Source organism: Echeneis naucrates, chromosome 3 (genome assembly GCF_900963305.1).
Source record: "Echeneis naucrates chromosome 3, fEcheNa1.1, whole genome shotgun sequence".
NCBI classification, from domain to species: Eukaryota; Metazoa; Chordata; class Actinopteri; order Carangiformes; family Echeneidae; genus Echeneis; species Echeneis naucrates.
The window spans coordinates 10,015,478-10,041,436 of NC_042513.1; the positions used below are offsets into that span (position 1 = coordinate 10,015,478).

Below are 25,959 nucleotides of genomic sequence, written 5' to 3' on the forward strand. Positions count from 1 at the left end.
GCTCCATTCCCGTAACACGCTGTTGGTAAGGAGCTCAGAGAGCAGAGCAGCAGGTCATTTAGTCACATTTCTCTAGAAAGAGAAGAACTGTGTCCATGCAGCTCCACGGATCAAACCAACTGACCATTCACTGACCATATGTGCTCAAACACGTTTGTTCTTCCTTCCATCCATTTGGACAACACTTTCATCTCATGAGAGTTTGACAGTATTTCCATAAATTATCCAGAAAACAATAAAAGATAGCAGAAGAGAAGGATTTTATTACTACTCCAAATTTAAACTTGGCCTTTTTACTTCTGCTCTCCTCATTTCAGAGGGACTTTTACCCTTTCAGTTTTTATCAGACAACAATGTTGTACTGTTGTACTGCTTTCTATAAAAAAGTGACATAAAAAACATATGCTGGAGTCTCGAATATAAATCATTATTTAAGATGTAACTACGCTTTGGTCATCAGTTTAAAGAAGTTTAGGTTTAGAAAGACCCAAAACTCTTTCTTCACAAACAAAGCCAAAGAATCTCTCACACTGTCCATCATTTGAACTCACTTTATTAAAATGACTTGGGTCCTCGGGCATTCAGACGAAATTCATACAGCCAAAAATAAACTGTCATCTCAACTAAGTTCAGACAGTAGACAGTGTGTTAGACAGTGCAATGTCAAATACTTCTTCCACATAATGCATTAGTAATAATAACCTAATTTAACCCAATAATTTAACAATTTAATACTCTCAGCCTCCAGAAAGAACTTCAGTTGTTATTTTATCTAATTCCTCCATATATCCTGAAAACTCCCGATGATCAACAGTGTAGGACGAAGACATGGCCTCATTTTTCTTCTTCATCAAAACCTCATGCCCTCCTTATCCACAACACCTACAGGTGTGTAATTGTAGTAACAGATTTGGGCTGCTAACTTCTAACAGGATGACTACAGACACTACAGAACTTCTTCTTTCCCAGAACTTTAGTTTATTTTCAGATTATTGGTCACTCATGTGACATTTGAGTAAAATTTCTGATTTCTTAAATGTAGCAGCTTGTGCAATGTAATGAATAAAATCTGAGAACATGAAGGTGACAAAATATGACATGTTGTTCTCCTTTATGAGATTTATCTTATTTAAAATATTACACCCATGGTGAGAATATGCTTGTGTGTGTGCGTTTGCCTTTCGGTAACTATGATTCTCTCTCCTCGTATGTGAGTGAAATTGATTTTGACTGGATACATGGGTGCATAAAAAAGCACATTAACCTGAGATGAATAATGTGGGCTAAAACAAATAAGTCTGCTTCACACCACCACTGTCTGGCATGAAGCACAGGGAGAGGACTGGATACTAAGCCAAACAGGGGTTATATAAACAAGCTTATTGGACAGGAAGCGCTCTGGCATTAGTGATGCTTAACTCAGCCCACTCCTTATTCCTTATTAGGAAACTTGTGTGTGTGTGTGTGTGCATGCGTCCGCTCATGCTTGTGTTTGTGTGTCTCAACAGGATAGTGCAAGCTGTTGCATGTGTTTCAGTTCATTTGTGGGAAGAACTGTGATTTGCTGTGTAATTCATCATGCGGTGTGACCAGTGGTGCATCACCATGACACACAGGAAGTGATTCGTCCCTCTGGGTGTCCTGTCCTGTTTGCATGTTAATCCCCTTAGCACATGATGTCACTGGACAACGGAGTTAGATAGATAGATAGGCCATGTTCCAATGTGTTAAAGAACTTTTCAGTAAAAGATTATCTGATACGATCAACATTCCTTTCTGAGGAAAAAACACCTGATTTCTTCAGTGTAATTACAATTTTGATAAATTCTAAATTGTATTGTATTTTCTCTTTTTTTTTAACCACAAAGAAGAAAAAAGTCTCCACAGGAGATTCACAGCATCATGACTGCAGACCAGAGTGCAGGAGCTATTTTTAGAATCTCTGAAGCTAAAAGTCCGAAGCTTTCCCAAAGAGAAAAACAGTGTGACGGTGGGACCATTTTATTCTTTGGTCAGCACGAATCCTTTCTGAGTTCAGCATGAACTCTTATAGGAGTTCCTCTTCCATCAGATTAAGAACTCTGTTGTGATGTTAACTATGATTCTCCAAATCAAATCACACGAGCTGCCAACAGAAGGGGGAAGCTAAAGAAAAGGCAATGTAGAGCTTCAAGAAATGAACTTTTATTTATTAGGTTTTTTGTTTGTTTTTAAGGGTTGGCAGCTAGCTTGACTCATGGATATTGTAATATTGAGACCCATCAATGAGCCTGCCATACCCAAAATTACAAGTAAAACATGATTTCTCAGAAACAAAGCTGAAATCATTCTACAATTATAATATAATCGAACAATAATTATTTAATGTCAAAGCTTTAATTATTCTTATTTTATTTATATAATCTCTCTTGTAAGCTGTGAGATTCTAATATGTGTCATTTGATGTGGACTTTGCAGACTCAATAGATCTACTTTTACTGGGAATAGTTGAATCTGGGTTTATGCTGAATTGGTCCATTGATAAGATCAAAGAGACTAACAATCTTTGTGGGACGACGAGGGTAAAAGCTTTGCAGAAGAGAAGGACTGGTGTCACTTCTCAGTGGGCCTCCTTGTACTTGTGACCCTTCATATTAGATGGTTGAATCAGTGATTTTACAAGGCTTAGCAGAGCTTATAGCGTCCTCTGGGAGGATGTTCAGATTGTTCTGTGCAGCTCCCGGTGTTTTGCTTTCAGAGCTCTTTTTGCCTGCACTTGTTTTATGTGCTGCTCTTTATCCCCAACTTTGTGCAGCAATTGTTTATACTGTATTGGCCTAAATTGTTTTCCCTGGCAACCTGATGACAGGGCAAAGAGGATACCACATAAAGCTAATGGTGCATTACAATTAAGACAATGTGGTACGTGTGTGTGTGTGTGTGTGTCTGTGGGCACGTCTGTGCTTAAACAGAAGTACTTATTCATTAATGTTTTTCCACAGCGTGCTGGAGTGCCAAGGTCTTCCGATCGTCAATGGCCAATGTGATCCTTATGCAGCTGTCTCCTTATTAGGACCGTCAAGGTCAGGATTTGAGCAGTCAACATCCACAACTTAGTTGTGTCGTGTTTACCTTTGGATAAACATGCAGCTTTATCGCTCTCTGTCTTCCTGCCTGCACAGGTCAGATGCCAAAAAGACCAAGGTGAAGAGAAAAACCAACAATCCACAATTTGAGGAGGTTTTTTACTTTGAGGTAAAGGTTTCCTGCTCTTCATCTATTTGATTTAACGCTAACCTGCTTGTACAGATAAGGGTGTGTTTCATTATCAGCTATAACTGCGGAGTTAATGAGGGTTCATAAATGCAAAGTACAGCCAGCTGTATGTGTAATTGTTGAGCGCCTCATTAAAAAGCATGGCATCTGCTGCTGTCATGTCTTTTGGAGTCCCACAGGATTTTGGTATTTTGTTTCAGGAAACGCCACACCAAATTAGGTCAGACATTTCTTTTTGACTTCACTGTGCATTGTCAAAAAACATTTTTGTAGCGTGAAATTTTCTCTTAACCCGACCTAAGGGGAAACTACTGCAGACCAGAAGTACACACAAAAATGTGGAAAGTCATGACTACAAAAGTTTGGACACACCTTCTGATTCAAATAAATAGGAAAGTCCAAACTTTTGGCCTGCACTGTATGAAAGGCTACAGCACTTTCATGCTGTGACTTTGAGATTACAAACCCTGTTTCCAAGAGGTTTTGAAATATTATATCAAAATAGCTATAAAAATATAATGTGGTAAAAATCAGCTTATCAGCATATTCAGACAACTGGAAACAATATCATATTATTGTGTGTGTTTTTTATTGAGCTTACCTTCTAACCATCACATCACAGACTGATTGATACATTCACTCATCTTCTACCGCTTATGCATTTCTGGGTTGCGGGGGGTGCCGGAGCTGATCCCAGCTCACACTGGGTGAGGGGCGGGGTCACCCTGGACAGGTCACCAGTCCATCACAGGGCCAACACACAGAGACAGACAGAGACCAACAACCACTCACACTCACACTCAGACCTACAGACAGTTTAGAGTCACCAGTTAACCCAAACATGATGTCTTTGGACGGTGGGAGGAAACCCACACAGACACGGGGAGAACATACAATGTTGTGTGGCCGTGCTGTTCTGAACTGATTCAATTAGTTAATATTTATACCAAATAAACCAAATCACAAACTCCCTCATCATACTCTTACTGTTGAAGTTCATGACGAAAAGTTCAAGATGAAACGAATAAATACAATTTCTAACGAATACTATAATTTTTACTGATAATTTTTCACACACACATACACAACATCCCTTTGACGCTGCCCTCATTAGCGCTCACTCACCAGCAGCATTGCTCTGACATTTTTGTTTGGCTCCTCCCTCTGGCCTCCAGAGCATAGCAGGACAAGAGTATGATTGATTCGGACAAACCACCAAACAATCCGGCCCATTGATTTCTGCCCAACAAGATCGTCTCATTTATTTTCGACCATCACATGAGCGGGGCTGGGCATACCCTTTGGTGTTTTCTGCCTGCAGCCCCCACCCCTCACTTTCTTGCACAGAGTTTCACATCCACATGCAAACACAGCACATTTATCATTCACATCAAGTAGTTGTCCTTCTGGAGTGGCTCTAATTCTATTTTCCTGTTGTTCGAAATATTCACAGAGCCAGCCGCATTTTGATGCTTCGCTACTCCCCAAGTTTTATTTGGGTCAAGGTTCATTTCAGCCTAGTTAAGAACGAAACAACTAATGTCAGAAAAATAACAACAAATGTAAGGAATATTTAATGCTCTGTCGACTTAATCTGGTCGGATATCAAAAAGCCCATTTCCTGGATGTGATAGATCCTGGTGATCGGGGTGAAATAGTGACTGATACATGCTGAATGTTGACTCCATCTCATCATTTCCAGGTGACACGGCCGTTAAGTTACACCAAGCGGCAGTTTGATGTTGAAGAAGAGGATGTTGACAAGCTGGCACTGAGGTGAGCCGTTAGCTGCTTTGGGACTTGTAAGACTGTACCAAGATCTGAAGTTCGAGTCATTTCAGGCTGTTCTAAAGTCTGGCCTGTTTCCTTGTGGGTTTTTTTATTTTTGTGATTGTTTTCAGGGTGGATCTGTGGAACGCCAGCAACCTGAAGTTTGGAGATGAGTTCCTGGGAGGTGTTCGGGTTCCTCTGCGAGTCCTGGGTCAGGCCGGGGTCCATGATGCATGGTGAGAGGAATATGACTGACGCGTCCCTCTCTGTGGATAACTGCATTTTCTTATGTGCTGGACTTAAGTCGCCACCTGACCCCGGATAAGCAGATGAAGATGGATGGATGGATAGCTAGTCACTTTTGTTTAAATTGAAAATAGTTTTGAGCTCATGCAACTCGTTGCTCCTGATTTACTGCTGTGACATCTCTCAAAAGAATCAGCGTGTGGTTGTGTTTTCACTTTCATTTATTTTCTGTTCTTCTGGAGGGGCCCATAGTGACTTTTGCCCTTTGAACTCTTTTGACTATTTGCACTTTTTTATAGCACTTTTGATTCTTCCATATGAAAAAACATACTTACTTGGTTTCAATCTGAGACACCATGTGACAAAATTACCCGGGCTATATGCAAATTTGTTACAAATAGATCAATTACAAATCAGATCAGATACCTCAGTGACAACGGATGACTTTGACAACGTTTTTTCTACTAACACTTTACTCTAACTGGAATTTTCCATCCCTGGCTTTTAATTGTAATTAATTATTTTTCTTGTTCAGGTACTTTCTCCAGCCTCGGGAGAATGGGGGGAAGTCGGTGAAAGTAGAAGAGCTTGGCTCTCTACGTTTAAACATTGTTTACACCGAGGACCACGTCTTCCCCTCCGAACATTACACTCCCCTCAGAGATCTACTGCTATACTCCTCTAACGTGGAGGTAAAGCATATTTATGTAGGCTGCAACACTGTGACCTGCTTCATCGTCACTGTTTGAATTCTGCTTCTCTGCTCCTCGTCCTTTGTTCAGCCCGTGTCAGCGTCCACTGCTCATATCCTCGGGGAGGTGTGCCGAGAGAAGCAAGAAGCTGCCATTCCCCTTGTGCGTCTCTTTCTGCACTACGGCAGCATCGTGCCTTTCATCAGCGCCATCGCTCATGCAGAAGTCAACCGCACACAGTGAGTGTGTTGTCTCACCTTTTCCCTTTGAATAACGCCACAAAACAGCTGGACAACTAAAACTTGCCTGGATTTAGTTTTACAGCCTTGCCTAAGAATTCATTCAATTCTCCTATTGTATGGATGAATAATTTTATTCACCACAGCAAAGAAAGATTCAAGCTTATAATGTGATTTTCCATATTTAAGCAATACTTAGTAATGAAAAATGCCCATTTGTTCAACCTAAGTCAGGTGAATGTGGTTTAGTTTGCATTTGGACTTAGCTGCAGATGTATGCCTGTAGAAAATAGGTCATCAGGCAGTATGCAAACATCATCGAGTTAGCATTTTGATCTGACAGTGGCCAACACAGTAATATTATTTACCTTGGACATTAAACGTCATGCCGTTTATTGATTTTTTTTTCAGTCTTTTGTGTCTCAATTTCAAACATAAGTCGTAGTTTTATTTTGTATTCATAAACACCTGCTGCCTTGTTTTGCAGAGATCCTAACACGATTTTTCGGGGAAACTCCTTGACTTCTAAGTGCATTGATGAGACCATGAAGCTAGCAGGAATGCACTACCTGCAAGTCACACTCAAGCCCATCATAGATGAGGTATGACACTTGAATAGTCTCGTGCCGTTTTTGTTTTTTTTTCCTCCAATTTCTCAATTTCGTGGATTCAATTTTTTTTCTATTTTGAAAAATACTGTTTACATCTTGTGAAAATCTTCTTCAGATCTGTGCAGAACACAAACCCTGTGAAATCGACCCAGTCAAACTCAAAGAGTCGGAGAACCTGGACACGAACAGGGTAAGAAGACAAGTTTATGTTTCTGTGTTTGTGTGTGGCTGCTCTCAGTGTTACTTGACACCTTTGGCCTACCTCCCCCTCCCCAGGAAAACCTTCGCCAGTATGTAGACCGTATTTTCAACGTTATCACCACCTCTGGTGTTCGCTGTCCCACCGTCATGTGTGATATCTTCTTCTCTCTGAGAGAGTCTGCTGCCACCCGTTTCCAAGGTAACTGGCCTCCCGAGCGAATTACAAAGGATGGAAGAAACAAGGAAAGAAAGCTGCTAATAAGAAACAGGAAATAGACAATAAAGAACAGGATGTGCAAGACGCTCAAGGACACTGGATCACAGAGTGGCTTTTTTATGCTCAGTTATTTGTGTCAAAACAGAAACCACTTAAGCCTCCCACACACGTTTTATGGTGATGTGCTTTGTATGGAATATTTGCCCCTGGTATTGTATACTGTACTGCCCCCTCTTGGCCATCACCAGGCATTTCAGTCAGGAGGAGAAAGCTGTTATTACTGTTGACGCTGGATGATAAACAGTTATTTCGTTTTTATTTTTTGTGTCATTCCCTAAACATGGCCCATTTCACCAGGGATTAAAATACAACCTAATTTTTACAGAACATGCATATCCTGATGATACATACACAAACAACAAAACAAATAATCCTCCTATTTATCCAAAGAAAGTTTTGTGCAACTTCCAATACATAGAAGGGTATGAAAAAAATACACTTCAGCATGTTCACTGCCTGTGTATGTAAGATCTTAGGTGAAATTAAAGCAGGTATCTCTGTTTTCGGCTCTTTAGTTGACCAAGATGTCCGATACACAGCAGTGAGCAGCTTCATCTTCCTGCGTTTCTTTGCTCCAGCCATCCTCTCACCCAACTTGTTCCACCTCCGGCCACACCACCCAGTGAGTTTTACAGCAAAACCAAACAACAGCAACATAAGAAAAAAAAAATCAATCTATATCATTGATGGTGTCAAATTCATCCAGATTCAGGAACTGTGTTTCATGAGCGATTTACGATTTGAAGAAAAGTGAACAGTGGGGGATGAGAGCTGAGAGCTGGTTGTAACACCCTCATTTCCAAATTTTTGTCAAAACAGAAAGATGGCAAGCATAACACCTGCACATGACGTCTTTCATGGATATTCTGAGCTAATTCTATCAGGCATTGCCTGCATGTAAAACAAATACGAGACAGTTTGGTTTGATTCCAGAAGCCATTAGCACTTAGAACTGCAAACACAAAGTTTGCACACATTTTGTTTAAACTTTTAAACTTTTAAAGTATAACATTTGCCTGAACACATTAGTGTTTGATTATACAACATGATCTTTCTCAGCATTTTTCTTAGGAAAATTTTTGATGTTTCATTTTCATATTTTATTGTTTTTTTTGTTGGTATAAAACTTTATCTTATATGTTTAGTAAAATGTTTTTAGTTTTTATGATGAAGATCAGTGGAATAGTTGATCTCTCAAGATTTGTGTTATTTAGTTTTACCTGCCTATTTGTGTCCTAGGATCCTGCCACCTCACGAACCCTGACCCTCATCTCAAAGACGATCCAGACCCTGGGAAGTCTCGCAAAGTCAAAATCTGTACGTTTGTCTGCTCTAAGTGAATTTTTCTATTTTCATTCCTGTAATTAAACTACGCTTCATTTAAAATTCTATCCAAACAGTTAAATTAAATGACAACATGCTGATCTCTCCTTTCCATGCTTTTATTCCTCTCAAGGCCAATTTCAAGGAGTCATACATGGCTGCTTTTTATGAATACTTCAATGAGCAGAAATACGCAGATGCTGTGAAGAACGTGAGTGTTTTGCTTCTTTTCCTTGTTCTATTCAATTCACGTCATTATCTGTAAATCAGAGCTGTATAATGCATATTATTGGATAATGAAATCTATGTGTCCCTCTCTAGTTCCTGGACCTGATATCCACGTCTGGCAAATGGGACCAGAAGAGTATTGAAACACCAATCATGCTAAAAGAGGGGTAAGGGAACGACCTAATGTGATGTTTAAAGTGATGCTATGGGAAACAAGCATGCCAAATAAAACGTGTTTGTGTGTGTGTATAAGTTTTGTAGTTATTGTAAGGCTGTCTTGTGTCCTGTGACAATTTCCAATCATCTTTTTTACTGTTAATTATGCAGCTTAGATTTTCTTCTCTCTGGTTGTATTGGCTTTTGTTTTTTAGCTTTAGACCAGACAGCTGAGTTGACTATTAAGGCTCAGCTTCAGAGAACAGTTAGGGAAATATTCATTTTCACCTTATATAAGAAGTTTGATCCTGTTCATGTCTGTACATCCAATAGACACAAGATGTCAGTGAGCGGCTGTCCACCTCATGCTACGTACTGTTATTTAAAATAAGATTCAATATTGAGCGTCCATTCCCAGTCTGTATGCGAAGATAAGCTAATCAGAGTGGTATCAATCTTCTCATCTTAACTCTTCTCCATAAAGCAAAGAGGTGTATGGTGGACTTCAGGGGCGCATCTGCATCGGCCCTCGTGGTCCAGCTAATTTCCACAGTGAACAGTTTCATTTAAGTCACACCTGAGGCTGTAAGCTGAGGCCTTTCTGACAGCACACAGGCTGCTAATGACATTTCTACTGAGGCTGTTAAAGGGAAGAGAGTTCCCAGATGACAGTAGTTGTGCCAGTGTCTCACTCATCAAACATCCCCACCTTCTTTTGTTTCTGCTACCGGGCGTAGGAGTGTAAAACTCACTATAAAGAGGGTTGATGGGAAGGGGTCAAAAGGCACGAAGGGCAGGTAAGAGCTTCTCTATATAAAGGCTTTGCCCTTGTGACCCCCTTTGTGTGCACCGTAACCCGCTCCAAACCAAGCTAGCCATTTTTTCTCCCACCATCATGCGCTACTATAGATGCTGCTGCACTTTACTTTATATCTGCTTTTTACATAAGCAACCTATTGAGTGCCTGTTACAGTGTCTGATACTGTGGTATGGATTTTCACCTCTCTCTTTTGTATTTACATGGCTTTAGACTGATGCATGGAGAGACAGTAATGGTATAAAGTAAAGTGTTAACATTTAAGCCTGCTTACCTAGAAGACATCAATAGTGCTGAAAGCCCTTTGCCCTCCACACCATACCAGACATGCTTGGTGTGACAGTGACTGCAGGGGTTGGTTACCGTACAAACATCTCTGAGGTTTCATTCCTTGATGCATCCTGAGCCTTAATACCCTTTGTGCAGGCTGCGACTGTATCACTACGATACTCATTAGTGTTACCAGCAGAGCTGTAGGCATTACGGCAGATGGAGGGGACCAGCGTTTTCTTGGCTCTGTAACATGAGAAAGGAACAAGCCTTCCAGCGGGAGAGTAGTAACATTTGTCCTTTTTACCCTGGTACCTGATGTTCCATGTATTCTGTGACCCTCAATCTCCAAAAAAAACGACATCACCCTGATGGTTAGTCTCCTTTAAAGGACCATGTTGGTACTTTCACGTTTTACCTCATACCACTGTCAAAAGTTGCAGGCAGTGATTCGTACCCTTCATTTCATTACAGTGTGAAAAAACCCTGGATATGTCAAATTATATCTTTGATCCATCATAATGGATTGGTGCATGTGTTTATATATATATATATATATATATTTATTATTTATTTATTTATTTATTTATTTTTGTTAAAATGTTGCTCAGTAGTGAGCTCTTGCGTTGCTGCAAAAAAAAAAAACAAACAAAAAAAAACAGTAAAGTAAGTTAATAATTAATTTTGCTCATCAGTTAATCTACTGATTATTTCCTGCATCAGCCAGTTGATTGGCCACAAAATAGTGACACCTGCCGATCTGACGTTTATAAGGTCCAGAATTAAAACACATTGACCGACTAGCAGTGTACATCCTAAAAATATTCAGTTTACGATAGTAAAGAGCAGGGAATAAATCAGTGAATCAGACAATCAGTATCGGAACATTTTTTTTGGCATCTTTGCTTAAAAAAATAATGAAACATTATTAATCTGTGATCAAAATTCTTACTGACTATATTTCAGCAGTCAATTCACTGATTACCTGGGATCAACTTGTTTTAATTAAAAAAGGAATTGCCAACATTCACATTGGTCAGACTATCAATTAACACACTGACACATATGACAGTATTACCAAGTGACATGATAGTAAGGCCTTGGTGCAAATCTAAAAATAAGGACAAAAAATGTGTAGCGTGATAGATTAACCATCCGAAGTTTCAGGTTTCTACAACTCATAAGGTGTTAACAGAACTCTATCTAATGGGGTAAAATATGCACAAACTCCTTTGGCACCTTTACTCTGCTGACCCACCTACTTTTTGACTCATATACCTTGAAGTCTATGAGTGCTGTACTGAACACAGGTACGGCAGTGATGAACTCAGTTAAGTATGTAACTGGAACGATACGTTGCTAATGACTCCATAAGCTAAAGTATGGAATTTATACTCTTATGCGTTTACATATCACACAAAGAGACATGTATAAATCATACTCTGGTTTTCAGTGGTGTTACTCTTGCCTGTTTCTCTTCAGATTTATGATTAAGAGAGCACAAGGGAGAAACCGGTTTGGAATAAAGAACTTCAAAAAGAGATGGTTTCGCCTCACCAACCACGAGTTTACCTATCACAAAACGAAAGGTAATGAACAGAAAAGTTTCTTCGCTCTGTCCTTTTTCCAGTGCATTGTTCCTGCATCTGTTGATGTCATCGCGTGTGCGTTTTCTTTAAGACTCAGCACGCGGGAGGGAATCTGCTGAATGTACATTTATCCTGCAAACTACATCCAACACATATGGTGAAGATTAAATTGCTGAACAGGCAATACATTTTTCCAACACCACAATGCGCAAAACGAGCTGCAATACCCTGAAATAAATTTCAGTATTGCAGTTATAGTAAAAAAAAAAAAACTAAACTCAGCAACAACAACACCAGAAATGTCATGGGAAAATATTTTTGTGTGAACTTTAATTGGCAATAAAATGCCATTCGACTCAGCATTTCCTGACAGTACAACACTGTACAGGATAACGAAGAGAATGCTCTGCAGATTGGGGTAAAGAATGTATGCCAGAGGTTTCAAGGGGAGGCATTGAAGGGGCAGAGATGTTGCATGTGAGTTGAAACTGCACATGCATGTGGGGAATTTAAAAACAGATGTAATTTCCACATTATAATTTCGCTTGGTCAAAAAAAAAAAAAAAAAAGACTTAGAAGGATACTTGCAAGGTAATGATCACATTTTTATTAATTTTTTTTCCCCAGAGTTTAATGGGGGAAAAAAAGTTACATTCATTGCAAGAAGTCATTCCACCTTTTACTTTGTCATTTCTGATGCCAGCCTGGTGTGTTTCCTTTTGTGTCCAGGTGAGGGAGCCCTTTGCAGCATTCCCATAGAAAACATCCTGGCTGTGGAGAGGCTGGAGGAGGAGTCTTTCAAGATGAAAAATGTAAGGGCCTCAAAAACCAGACCTCATGGAGTCTTGTGCTTTGAACGTTTGCCACAAGTCTCCCCTACATGTATGTCCCTATGTACCTATGTCCCTTTTGGCTTCCTCCAGATGTTCCAGGTTATCCAGCCAGAGCGGGCGCTCTACATCCAGGCCAACAACTGTGTTGAGGCGCGCGACTGGATCGACATCTTGACCAAAGTCAGCCAGTGCAACCGCAAACGCCTAAGCACATACCATCCATCAGCCTACCTCAACGGCCACTGGCTCTGTTGCAAGCTCTCAGCAGACACAGCCCCAGGGTGTACACCCTGCACCGGGTACGTGAACCTACAACAACGATTCGGCATCAGATTGATTTCCTTAGTTTCCACTTAGCCTCAGTTTGCTGTATGCCCCCTGTCTACAGAGGCCTCCCAGCAAACATTCAGCTGGACGTGGATGGAGACAGAGAGACTGAGAGGATTTATTCCCTGTTCAGCACATACATGACCAAACTGATCAAGATGCAAGGTTGGGTTTGTGGGCTGGCACGTGCATGATTGCATATTTCCCATGTTTGTCTTGTAAGATCATTTTCACCTTTTCTTCCATCTCTCACTGCTGCCTGCTTTCCCCTGCAGAGGCCTGTGGCAGTAAGTCTGTGTATGATGGGCCTGAACAGGAAGAGTACTCCAGCTTTGTCATTGATGACCCCCAGGAGACCTACAAAACCCTGAAGCAGATTGTTTCAGCTGTGCAGACGTTGGAGCAGCAGCACACCAAGTACAAACGGGACAAGTTCAAGAAGACAAAGATAGGCAGCCAGTATGTGGTTTGGTGTTTATTTACGCTTGCAGCTCAGGTTACGTTAACCACAGTTATTGTATATAGAGTTAGAGTGCAATAGAGACTGAGAACTGTGAGAATAATGTCAGCTCTCTACATGAAACATCTAGTTCAACACTGAGCAACCAGCAGTTGCCATATGTTGTACTTTTGACGAACACCATCTTTGCCCTTGTTTCCACAGGGAGCATCCGATTGGAGACAAGAGTTTTCAGTGCTACATCCGCCAGCAGTCCGAGAGCTCCACCTACTCTATCTAGCCATGGCCCCAGTACACTGTTCTTATGATGCCCAGAACCAGCATATTTTTCTATACTGCAAAAAAAAAAAAAAAAAACTAAAAAGAAGCATCTTAATTATGCTCCTGGCCTTGCACTGGGTTTTAAATCTTTATTTTCCTTTAGAACAAGGTAAAGGTGACATCATATGGCGAGATCACTTTGTTTCTAATGCTTGAAGGAATATTTCTCTTTTGTTATGACGTTTCTGGAAGCAAATGATGCGGGTTTGGAAAGCAGCTCCTGGAAAGTATCACCTGATATCCTGATCAGTTGTTAGAAAATAAGAGTTTTTAAGCTCACTGCCAGACTGAATGAGCTGTGCAGATGTTTTTTTTTTTGTTTTTTTTTTTGCAGTAGTGTCAAAGTGCATCACTCTGAATTTGGAGAATCAGACCTCATATCAGCAAGAATGGAAATAGAGGAACAGTTATGGAGGGAAGGATACGGATACGTATGATGAAGATTACCACACCATATGAGGGTCTCCCTTCTGTGATGTGATGTGATGAGAGAACAAATGTTTTCACTGGACATTTTGACAGTGACCAACACGCACTTTAATCATCTCCAAATCTTCGGATGAACAAGCGCATTTTCAAGAAAAACGTTTTTGTTTGTTTGCTTTTGATTTGCATTTGGATATTTTAAACATTGTTGAAATCATCTTTTGTATTTCACATCTGACACACCAAACTCTTGAAGGAAACAAGGACTGTAACTCCCCCTCACCCAGCTCCCTTTGAGGGACTTTGTACCTATTTTTAGTTTTTCCCCCAACCTCCTCAGGAAGGCTGTGAAGATCGAGGGCACACAAGAAGGGATCGTCCGGATCGAACATACCCTAGAGCAGCTTGATGTTGGTTATTGTAACTCTCTCCACAGAGAATTTTTCCTTATCATCAACACACAGATGTAGAGGGTCAATTTTTTAAGTCTTGGTTGTTGTGCATTTATAAATCCCGCCATGTATACAGCACCTGAGTAAAGGAATAGTTTGGCTTTTCTGTTTTGTTTTTTTTTTTTCTGCTTACACTGAGTTTAAATTTAATCAGGTAAACCCACGGCTATGTCCTTTGAATATATATTTGCTTTTCGGAGGCATGTTAAACATGTTTATACTGGCTGCATTTATAGATGGCAAGTTGCAGCTTTAGTTTAAACTAAGCAAGAATACACTGGATACTTGAAAAGATAACCACACCTTAGAGTTAGGTCCCCCTATGAACTCCTACACACAACACAAACAGATTAATCATGTTCAGTTTTTATTGAAATTGTCAAGAATAAGCTCCATTTTTGAATTATTGCTGAGGATATAGTCAAAAGTGACCTTCCAAAGGTGATGCCAGACATACAGTACATACAATCAGCTGAGACCACCTTTCATTTTGCCTTCAAACTGTGCGAAGTATAGATAGAGGCGTGGTTTCTCTCTGTGTCAGTGGAAAATGCAATTAAAGCCAAACTATCCCTTCAACTATCACAATGCAGAAACCTGTGAGGTCACTGACGATGATGCTTCTAGGTTTGTTTCTAATTAATCCATTTACTAATGTTTTAACCAGTCTTATCTCAACTTATGATTGTGAAATGGATAGTGTGTTACTGATTGTGTTGCTGGGTTGGCTGCCTAAAAATGTAGTTCTGTTTAGCGACTTATGCCCCCGCCCCATCTGTCTTGTAGTCTAAAATCTATTTATATGCATTCCTCTGAAAAACTGTCTGCTGTGAATCTTGCTGGTCAGAATCTGTTGAAGGTACAGGATTTGTTGTCATTCACCAATTGTGTTGTGTTGTTCTTCACTTTCCAAAGGCAAGTGGTATTCGGTATTCATAGTCATCAGCACTCACTCTTGCCAAAAATGTGCATGTAAAGTGTAGTTGTAGCCACAGCAGTGGGAGCTTCCACAGTCATCACTGTGTGCACAGATGGCTACGAACCACACATGAATTTTGTATTTTCCAAAACTAAGTACCTGGTTATGTAGCCTCATGGGCATCCTAGTGGTCATTCTGGTGGTCACAGGATCCCAAACAGTGCCAGTCATCTTTTTTTTTTTTTTTTTTTTTTCTAAAATTGTTTTTGAAAAGCAAACAAAAAAATAACATTGTGTGGGGTTTTGTTTGTTGGTTTGTTTTTTGTTTTTTTTTACATATCTCAAAAACTATAACTGCTTGAAATACAGACCGCAAATATTCAGATGACATTTTTTTTTCTTTGAATATGTTGATCTACAAACTATAAGGACAGTTGGCAACATTTTGAGTGTTTTCTATCTTTGTCTTGTCATACGGATTTCTTGTGTGTCTGAATTGAACCGCTGATTTGTGTGTGTGTGTGTGTGTGTGTGTGTGTGTGTGTGTTTGTATCAGTGTGCGCATGAGTGACTGATATCATGGGCTGTATTGCCAATTGAACCCAGTGTTACAGGTCAGGGAAGGCAGCGTCGCACTTGGAAAAGAAAAATCTTAGCCTTTTATTTTACTGAGGACTATGGAAACACTGTTATTCTACTCTGATCTACTATAATGTATCTCTTGTTGTATAGAACCACTGATCCTTTTTAATGAAAACCTTTTCCAATACATTCTCCCCAAGCATTTTACCGTGCCACGGTAATAACATGGACGAAAAATTAAGAGATCAGCATTGCCTCAACCTGGTGAGTTTTTGTTTCCACCAGTTACTAACTCTTTTTTCCCTTTTTTTGGCAAAGACAAAGGAGACTCTGACTGAATTATAAACCACCAGACAGTTTTGTGTCTCATCCCTAACTTGGTAATCATATTTATTATCAGAAACGCCAGCTGAGTTTTTGGGGAAATGGAAGTCACAGTAATGGGAACTCCTCCAAACTGAAGCCCACACAGGAATGACTTATGCAATAATTGTGTTTCAGCATGCAATAATATTAACAGCCCTTCAATATGCCCATCAAATTATCACAAATTAACAATGCACATCTGCTGACCTTTAACAGTGAAACGCCTCTTCAGATAAACATATAAAGGGAGAACAGTGTATTTTGTACAAATATTTTAAAAGTATTAAAATAAGCCTGTTATTTGTGTACAGAAAACGGTTGAATGAATGGTGAATATGTGATGTCTTTTTTCCCTGAATAACTAAATGAGACCAATATTAATGCAAATGTGGTGTCCGTGTCATGTGTTAAAATAATTGTCTCTAAACTATACTAGACTTCTTTCACACATACATGCACGTGCACATTCCTCTGCTGCGACATCTCAATGGAACATAATTGCTCTTTCTTCCACGTTACTTTTCCTTCCATGAAAAGCCAAAGATTTGCGGTAAAAAGCTCTGCAATCCAGTTCAAACAAATGCTTTTGAAATGATGTCAAGCTACATGCTTGTGTGGCCTAATAACATCTAAAGTAAATCATGCAAACGTTGACTGAAATGACCAAGAACTGTCTACTGAAATCCTTCTCCATGATTGGGTTTATTTTTTATTTATTGTCATTCTATTCTACCTGAATTATGTAAAAAAATATGAGTTAGCAGCAGAAATTTTGATTTTGAGTGCATTATTTTTTATAATAATAAATATAAAAAAAATATCTCCAGCATATGGAATTAACATTACCATTCATGTAAACTAAGAGGATTTTGTACCAAAATAAAGCCACCATGCGAACAGTTTCTATATATATATATGCTTCTTCTGAGAAGAGAGAGATTTAAAGCTTGTTTAAAAGTAAAATGTGAATATTGGAGTTGCATTGCTCTAAGTGAAGGGGTTTGGCAACTAGCTCATACTTGTAACTCACAATTCTTATCATTACTCAGAAAAAGCCCAAAACCCAAAGTTTGTTCTCATACATGACAAGGATGAACTCATACTAATCCTAAATTCTTCTCATACTCACTACTTATTAGAAATTATACTGCTTGATAAACTGAAATTTAAGAATGTGTGATGAAAATACTTATTCCTTAAACCTGTTTAAGCTACGAAATGAAACACAACAGCCAGTCAGACACAACAAGGACATCAACACACAAATGACCAAAAAGACTATAACTATCAAGTAATTTATCAACGTGATGCAACAAAAATCAAACAAACTAAACAAAAAGACTGAGAGAATATAATAATAACAACAAGGACCACATGGAGGCATCTCTTTCAGTCTGGGGCGGTCTTTGTCTGTTCACATGGGTTTTATATATATGTGTGTTTGTGTGTGTGTGTGTGTGTGTGTGTTTGTGTGTATGTGTGTGTTTGTGTGTGTGTGTGTGTGTATGTGTGTGTGTGTGGATGCAGAAATGGGGAAAGTTTTACCAAATGAAGGAAAATGGATGCCATGTTTATCAGAGACCAGAGACATAAAATCAGTGTGTGTGTGTGTGTGTGTGTGTGTGCAGGGCCACCTGCAGCCTGTGTGGGTGGCTGACAGCACCCCCCCCCCCCCCCCCCCCTCCCCCTCTCCTCCCCCTCCCCCCCCCCGCTCTCTACGAAAACACTTTCGGGAACAGTCCGGTTTTTTTTCTGTCCCGGACCCGGACCCGCACTCAGCCTTCACCCGGAGCCAAACCGCGGCCTTGCAGGGAAAACGGCCCGACTATGTGGAGACAGAAGCGGGCTCTGGGGGAAACTTTGGCCGGCCTCGCCTTGCTGCTGACACTCGTCGATGCTTATCGGTGTAAGTGTCGGATCAGGCGCTTTTACACGTTCAGCTCTGCGCAGCTAAGTAATTCAACCAGAGGCCTGTTTTCATGCGTGTCACTGACCCACTTTGAAACGAGCAGCGCTTTTTCAACATAAATATTTGAGTAGTTTTTCAGAGCAAATGTCTGAAACGCTGAACACGATGAAGGCAGACAGCGTGCAGGGGTCACGACTCCTCATCTACACCGTGATACAAAGCTTGGACAACATGCTGCTTGTTGCAACAACCAGGGGTCATTTCTGGGAAATTGCTGTTTCGCAATGAACTTTTCTCTTTTCTTTTTTTTCGTTTTTATTTCTTCTTCTTCCTTTTTTTTTTTTTTAAGGCAAATTCATAGACGAGCAATTAGGTTGTCCGGTTTGTCCATGCAGGCACTGGCCATCTGTCCGCAGGGCACACAGGAGTTAAATTCCTGCTGGGATCAGTCATGTGTTCTTTTAATGTCACTTGTATTAAACACACATGTGAGAGTATCCTAACTTCCACTTAGAACAGCCTTGTTCAGTTTTGCGTTGTGCGTGTGACCAACGCTGACAATGGAAACGTAGTACATTGCACTGTATTGAGCTGAGCTTGTATGTGTGTGTCGGTGTCTGTCCTAAGTCCTGAGCCAGAGCACAGCTGCCCAGTTTCTGAGCAGACACCGGAGAGCCAACTCCCTGTTTGAGGAGAGCAAGAAGGGCAACCTGGAGAGGGAGTGCATCGAGGAGATGTGCAACAAGGAGGAGGCCAGGGAGATCTTCGAAAACCAGCCGGAAACGGTGAGAGGAGCGGTGACCCCAGATCTCCTCAGCGCTGACCTCCTTCATGGTTTTAGCACATCCGGGAGTGAATGAAATTAAATGGCCGTTGGAAACGTTGACCCGATTGCAAAGTTCACAGAATTTGGCGTGAGAAAGAAGAAAGAGTAAAAATCACAGATGAATCAAACAGTGAATTAAAGAAAGTTTGAGTGAGAGCTCAGACTAAGGCGACAATTAAATCACTTTCTCATCACAGTTTGATTTGTCGAAAAAGAACATTTTCCCTTACAATTACAGTTTCCCGGAGGAAATGTTATTTTGTCCAACACAGATCCAAATGTAATGTTTTGCAGTGGATTGAAAAAGCAGATGAGTCATTTGAGATTTAAATTAGATCCTTCATCTTCACATTTTTCCCAGTTAAATAGTCCCTTGTTTTACTGTAACTTAAATTTGGAGCACAGCTGGCTGTAATGTCAATCTCCTCCACCACTCTCCTTTCTTTGTTTTCTTGCTGTTATTGTCAAAAATTGACTTGTTAAATCTTCATTCTTTTAATAATTTTTTTTTTTATCCCACAGAATTACTTCTATCCCAAATATATCAGTAAGTTGACAGAATTAATCTTGTGTCTTATCATTTGACATAAACCTTGTTGTGCTTGTGCTAGCCTTTTCGTTATAAAGGCCGCTGTTTTTTGCAGTTTGTCTGGGTTCACACCGTATTGCCGTTTACGGTGACACCTCAAACTCTGCCGTCCTGTCGGAGCTTCGCACCTGTGTGACGGGTAAACGCAACTAACTATAAACACAAACGCATGTTTTTGCTTTTAGTTTGATATCTGTATGCTGCATTTTTCATGGTAGAAATCAGTAACCAGTGCACACCGTTTCCGTGCTACAAGGAGGGTTCAGAGAGCTGTGTGGATGGCCAGGCCACCTTTACGTGCGTGTGCAAACCCGGCTGGAAGGGGCCCCGCTGTGAAGACGGTGAGTTGAACTCCAGCATCTTTTATCACTATGTCATACTTGAAATTCAGCTTCATTCAGCTTCTAACTGCTACACGCTGATGCATGTTGCTGCGCAGACATCGATGAGTGTTCAGATCCAGAATTTCCAGCAGGATGTAACCAAAAGTGTAACAACTTCCCGGGTAGTTTCCACTGCCAGTGCGAGGAAGGCTACTTCATGAGTGGCAAAATCAACTGTGTGGGTAAGGCCTCATTCGTTTGAGTTGCAATTTCTGCAACAATTTCTCAACTTTGACAATGTTAAAGTTGAATGCATTTAATAAGTACAGCCTGATGTTCTTTCTCTGGGTGATTGAATGGATTATGTCACATGGGGACCATCTGGCTGCTCTGCTCTCCCTGCAGTATGGTAGAGGGCCATATAGTTGTAGAGTACTGAGAAAGCAGCTGAGAAAACACAGGCGTTACTACAGTGTTCAAAAAAGACATCCTTTATATTTACCCAAGTGAACAGTGGAGCCCTCCATAATTCATAACAAAAACTCTGCTTTCCCAGCTGTTTTCCTCAGGGCTTGCACCATTTGTTATTTCTAAAGCTGATCAGAGTGGACGTCTTCAGTAACGTTGTGTGAAAACCTTTTAATATCAGAAGTGGCCCTTCTTTTTTTGCAAGCAGAGCACCAGTCTCACAGTGTTCAGATGCATATTTCTGTCTGTCCTGTTCTGTGTTGGTAGATTAGTCAGTATTTATCTTTTGAGTGTGTTGAGTTCAAAGTCTTTACAAACATGGACTGAGTCCATTTGGTAAATTTACTTTCTCCTGTTTTTTTTTTTTTTTTGATAGATTTACAGACCATTGCGTAGCCTGTTAAAACAAAAGCAATGTTTTGCTCTTTTCCTTTTCGAAATTGTAATTTGTAGCACTTATTGTCATTCATTAGGTTAGTGCAGTGGGGACACACATGGATTGCATTGACAGTATAAGGGAATGAAATGTAGTAAACGATCCCGCCCAGCAGTCGCCAGACCAGGAACTTGCAGTTCAGGGCATTTGAGTCCGTGAACTATGTGCTCTACCTGTTTGGAAGAGCACATACACCGAACTCCATCAACAGTTTGGTGTATGTGTAAAGTGCCTTGATGTAAATGTATAAACTAAAACCACTTTACTTTTACTTTATGTAGAAGCTCAGCAATAAATAAATATGCTGCGTTTTTGTTTTGTTTTTTTTTTGTTTTTTTTTTTGGCTGTCAGAAGTTTATTTCTTTATTGTATACAGGGATTCTGAAGTGATGGTTGGTTGATGATACAAAACTTTTTTTCTGCAACTTCCCAAAGATACCTTCTTGCATGGTAGATTTGATTTTTACAGCATGAATATTATACTATAATGGCTCCTTGGGAAGCTCTTGCAGCACCCTGACTCCAGGGAAAGTGACTTTCTTGTGGGTCAGTCAGATTTAGGGTGTGTGAGTATTTTAAAAAGTATTATAGTAATTTTGTTTATCATGTACCAAAATAACATTTGCAATCAACCGTATATAGTTTGTTTGCCATTTTACTTTATTGTCAGACTCTTAAGAATGCCCATTCTTGTAAATCGTAAAAATTTGTTTATTGCGGCTTGTGATTTCATATTTCCAGATATTGACGAGTGCCGCATGTTTCCAAGTATCTGCGAGGAACCAGCTAAATGTGTCAACACTCCTGGCATGTATGAGTGCCAGTGTCCACTGGGATTTAAATATGATTTCTCCTCCAAAACCTGCAATGGTAAGACCTCAGTTTATTGCTCATGTCTAATTCGCTAGAGTCTGACATGTGACAAAGCTAACTACACAAATCCATATTTTTTTGTCTTAGTTATACCACTGACCCAAAAACCACTGTCTGTAAATGTCTCTTTTGCTGTTGTTAACAGATGTGGATGAGTGCAAGTTCGATGTGTGCAATGGCGTTTGTATTAATACAGTGGGCAGCTATGCATGCTACTGTGATGGCCGACGGGGTCTTCAATTGGCGGAGAATCAACAACACTGTGAAAGTATCCCTGTTTGTGTCGACCTGTATGAGTACAAACACGCCGAGATGCTTTACTTGGGGGAGCAGTTTGCAGGTCTACCTCTCATCTATCTGCGTTTCCGTCTGCCAGAAAACACAAGGTATGTGTTTATCACAGGGACACAGTTTTATAAGTTTAATGTACTTACTTTTTTTTTTTAAACGATTGCACAAGTGTTGTACATCTGTTTTACTCTACATTTGGAGCAAAATATACACAATGAGGTTCACAAGTATGCCACAGCTGTATCATTAAAACAAATTCAGCTCTACATTTTTTAGATTTTTCTGGATGAATAAATATGCCAGTGGGGGAAAAAAACATTATATTTTAACCTATTTCAAGTTTAGGCCTTCAGAAGCTGATTAACATTATTATAGTCAAACCGCTGTGTAAAAACTTATATTTGTCTCCTGTTACCGTTAGGTTTGCAGCAGAGTTTGACTTCCGTACGTTTGACCCTGAGGGAGTCATTCTGTATGCTGAGTCCTCACAGGAATCGTGGTTCATGTTAGGACTGAGAGACGGTCGCATTGAAGTACAGTTCAAAAACCAGCACTCTTTCAAGGTCACCAGTGGAGGAAAAGCCATAAATGATGGACAGTGGCATGTGGTGAGAAAAGATAGCAGCCAAGTAGCTGAAGTGCTGGCAGATAAGCTGAGCTGTCTGAAAGTGGTTGTTGGTTGCCTGCGTGGAGTAAAGTGATTTTTAAGTTACCACAATGTCATGTGTAACATGCAGATCTCTGTGGATGAACTGGAGAGCAGCATCAGTGTGAAGATCAGCAAGGAAGCTGTGATGAGCATAACCAGCCCTGAGAGTCTCTTTACTTCAGTTAATGGCAAACTGGAGACCAAAGTCTACATCGCTGGTCTGCCCAACCGCACTGACAACGTCATCAAAGCTGTATGTTGGCAGACAGAGATAAATGAAACTGATCAGATATACTTTAGGTTAATTGACACCAAAAATCCATTTGGCTGTTTTCTGTGTTTCCGTCCATCTGTCAGATCAACCCTCGACTCGATGGCTGTATCCGGGGCTGGAACTTGATGAATCAGGGAGCGTCTGGGGTGAAAGAGGTCATTCAAGAGAAGACAAGCAAACATTGCTTTGTGTATGTGGAGCGAGGATCTTTCTTCCCTGGGTTGGGACTGGCACAATTCGACATTGACTACAGTGAGTAAGTTCATTTATATCTTATTAATCCCTTTGGGAAGATTTGATTATTGAGCAAGCATAGTGCTGCAGGGTCAAATGTAAGTTTGAGAGTGGGGGTCTGTTTTAAAATTCGTAATAGGAGTGTCTAGACCATGCCACTGTTTTTGGGTGGGAGTTGATGAAAGCACCCATAAAAATAAGAGGAACAAAGGAGCAGCATACATATAAAGACCCCAGTTGGCCCTGGGATGTGAACAAAGCCCTCTTTCATGTACTAATGCAGACCAACGCAGACATATGGCAGTTTCCATATATTCCACATCATTTCACATAATGACAGACGCTTTCAGTGCTTTAAAAACAGACAGGCCTTCCTTGGAGTCGCAGTTGTGTGGTTTTGAGAATATATTAGTGCCGGTGGAGTAAGACTATTACATTAGGTCCTTCAGTTCTAATAAAAGCAGGGAAACTGACAAAGTTCCCACATTTTCAAACTGACAAAAGAAATGTTTTGCATGTGTTTCACTAGGTGATTCTGGGGCCTGGAATTTGGATTTAAAGATGACTATCCGTCCATCCAAGGTCACAGGCGTCCTTTTTGCGCTTGTCTATAACAGAACCGTCCCCCTGTCAGTTGCTGTGGTAACTGCAGGAGGAGAAGATGCTGTAAGTTTCTTCACACATTTGTTGGAAATAAGCCCCTATCTATCTCTGCGTTTCTCCACGCATTCAAACGCTAATGATAAACTTTGCCTTTATGCTCCAGAGCTTACAAGTGTTTGTGGACAACGTGTCCGTGCTGACGCTTGACTCTCTGATGCTGTGCTATCCCGAGCGGCTGACGCTGCAGCTGAATGTGACCCCCACAGATATTCAGATCTCAGCCAACTCCTCCACTGTTACCTACATATCATCGGATGGTCTCCAGGATGCCTTGAAGCAACTCAATGACACCATGCAGAACCCTATCAGTACCTATATTGGTGGAATTCCAGGTTAGTCAAAACACTAAGTGCAAATATTTAAGTATAACAGTCTTGCTTTGAAGATAGCCAAAAAGTTTTTTTAGGGTTAGTTTCAGAGCAGAAATAAATGGAGTGTCATCTGCTCTCTGCAGAATCTTTAGAAGTGAAAGTTTGGTAAAGTACTCAAAAAACCATCAACACATGAAAAATAAAATCAGTGGTCCTCTGACAGTGAAAGGATCCCCACGGCTTTTGCATAATGCTGTAAGCAGTAAAACCAGTGAATTTACATTTGCTCAGTTCTTTCAAATTTTACAACTAATGTGTTTATGTTGTCTAGTTGTTTTCAATGTTTTAATCTTGATGTCAATTGGCGCCCTTTCTCATTATTGTAATTCTCACTGACTGTCCTAGATGATGTTCCATTTCCTGCCACCCCTGTAACAGCGTTTTACCATGGCTGCATGGACATCTCTATCAATGGTCAGCAGTTGGACTTTGATGAGGCTCTCAGCAAGCATAACAGCATTAAGTCTCATTCCTGTCCTCCTTTATCTCCCCCTGAAAGCGGCCACGAATCCCTGCTCCCATATAGAAAGTGACCTTAATTAAAAGCAGTGTCACATTTTAACGCCCTTGCATCAGGCTGTGTCCCACAGTGGCCACCTCTTGGGATTTTTTTGGAAAGACAGATATGATGAAGAGAGAAAGAAAACGAGACAGAGACAGACAGTCATTTTTGTCGACTTTATCTGATGGGTTTATTTTAAGATTGTTTTCAACCATACAGTATTATTGTTCCTGTCCTTGTAAGCATTCTGTTCAGTTTTTCGTGTGTGTTTTTAGTGATTTAACTTGTAACTTGATGGCTGGTTTAAGTAGTTACACCAGTTATTGGAATTAATTGAATTCTTTCCAAAAAACTTTGTAAAAGAGCTGAGCTCTTTAGCGCCCATACCTTTTGTAAGAGATTATGTTTGTAGAAACAAACAAATGGTCATAGTTGACCAGGCTTTGAGACCACCTGTATCTTTTTTCAATGCCATTGAATCATAGTTCAATCTTGTGAAGACGGGGATTTGGGGACAGCTATTTTAAATTGTTGTGATTAGTGGTTGAGAACAAAGTTGCGACTCAGCTTCTCAATCCAAGTCTTTTTTTTTTTTTTTTTTCTTCTTCTTCTTCTTCTTTTTTTTTTTTTGAGAACCTTCCTTAACTGGAGCACTGCCTTCCTGAAGTAGTTTATTAACTTAAAAAAAGCCAGATTTCTATTTTTATCAAAATCCACCATGGTTGTCATTAAATGTATACAAACCTATCATTATAGCTGCAACACTGTTAAAATTTCTGCCATTTCCTATATCTGTCTTCATTTTCAGGATTCTCCTGGTTGTTCTTTGTCATCATGTACATAAAACAGGCTGACTTTAATATATAACTTAAATATAGTTGTCCTCTGTTTGTTTTTTTTTTTTTTTTTTTTTTTGCTTGTATAGCTAAACTACATCAAAGCAACCTTATTTTGATACCGTTGAATGTCAGCGTTGCTCTCTGCCAGAATCTAAACCAAACAGGAGGATGCCTTCATAGAGTAAAACATGTAAAAGTTCTGTGTTTAAAATGACTCATTTGTTCATGGTTTCAAATGTAATGATAGTGTTGTGTAATCTATCACATTAAAAACTAAACAAGTCCACAAAGTCAGCCTCTCATTTAGAAGTTGACAGCTCCTTTAGTATCAGGTATATCTCCCACATCAGTG

At 40.1% G+C, this 25,959-nt stretch overlaps 2 protein-coding genes across 3 annotated transcripts in view; both read left to right on the forward strand.

The window, feature by feature from the left end:
- rasa3 (RAS p21 protein activator 3) overlaps positions 1 to 13,679 on the forward strand; it is a 32,634-nt gene extending 18,955 nt beyond the window's left edge. The window contains exons 6-24 of the mRNA XM_029497875.1: positions 2,982 to 3,062; positions 3,162 to 3,234; positions 4,958 to 5,031; positions 5,157 to 5,261; positions 5,807 to 5,963; positions 6,054 to 6,202; positions 6,690 to 6,804; positions 6,929 to 7,003; positions 7,090 to 7,213; positions 7,807 to 7,913; positions 8,531 to 8,608; positions 8,748 to 8,825; positions 8,936 to 9,009; positions 11,568 to 11,674; positions 12,404 to 12,486; positions 12,598 to 12,806; positions 12,896 to 12,999; positions 13,110 to 13,293; positions 13,499 to 13,679. Coding sequence (XP_029353735.1) covers positions 2,982 to 3,062; positions 3,162 to 3,234; positions 4,958 to 5,031; positions 5,157 to 5,261; positions 5,807 to 5,963; positions 6,054 to 6,202; positions 6,690 to 6,804; positions 6,929 to 7,003; positions 7,090 to 7,213; positions 7,807 to 7,913; positions 8,531 to 8,608; positions 8,748 to 8,825; positions 8,936 to 9,009; positions 11,568 to 11,674; positions 12,404 to 12,486; positions 12,598 to 12,806; positions 12,896 to 12,999; positions 13,110 to 13,293; positions 13,499 to 13,574 — 2,053 coding nt within the window. The 3' untranslated portion in view covers positions 13,575 to 13,679. The remainder of the gene's footprint in view (positions 1 to 2,981; positions 3,063 to 3,161; positions 3,235 to 4,957; positions 5,032 to 5,156; positions 5,262 to 5,806; positions 5,964 to 6,053; positions 6,203 to 6,689; positions 6,805 to 6,928; positions 7,004 to 7,089; positions 7,214 to 7,806; positions 7,914 to 8,530; positions 8,609 to 8,747; positions 8,826 to 8,935; positions 9,010 to 11,567; positions 11,675 to 12,403; positions 12,487 to 12,597; positions 12,807 to 12,895; positions 13,000 to 13,109; positions 13,294 to 13,498) is intronic.
- A 4,419-nt stretch (positions 13,680 to 18,098) lies between these two features.
- pros1 (protein S) lies at positions 18,099 to 25,646 on the forward strand. 2 transcript variants are annotated; one of them, XM_029498331.1, is made up of 14 exons: positions 18,099 to 18,266; positions 18,897 to 19,054; positions 19,618 to 19,642; positions 19,740 to 19,823; positions 19,903 to 20,025; positions 20,124 to 20,249; positions 21,653 to 21,781; positions 21,930 to 22,170; positions 22,497 to 22,683; positions 22,813 to 22,977; positions 23,082 to 23,250; positions 23,762 to 23,898; positions 23,999 to 24,227; positions 24,612 to 25,646. In XM_029498331.1, exons 1-14 carry the CDS (start codon positions 18,188 to 18,190, stop codon positions 24,797 to 24,799), a joined length of 2,040 nt encoding a protein of 679 aa, XP_029354191.1. In that variant the 5' UTR covers positions 18,099 to 18,187; the 3' UTR covers positions 24,800 to 25,646. The 2 variants fall into 2 exon arrangements, with proteins under 2 accessions (XP_029354191.1, XP_029354193.1); XM_029498333.1 differs by lacking the exons at positions 23,999 to 24,227; positions 24,612 to 25,646 and having other exon boundaries at positions 23,082 to 23,254.
- The last annotated feature ends 313 nt before the right edge of the window (positions 25,647 to 25,959 follow it).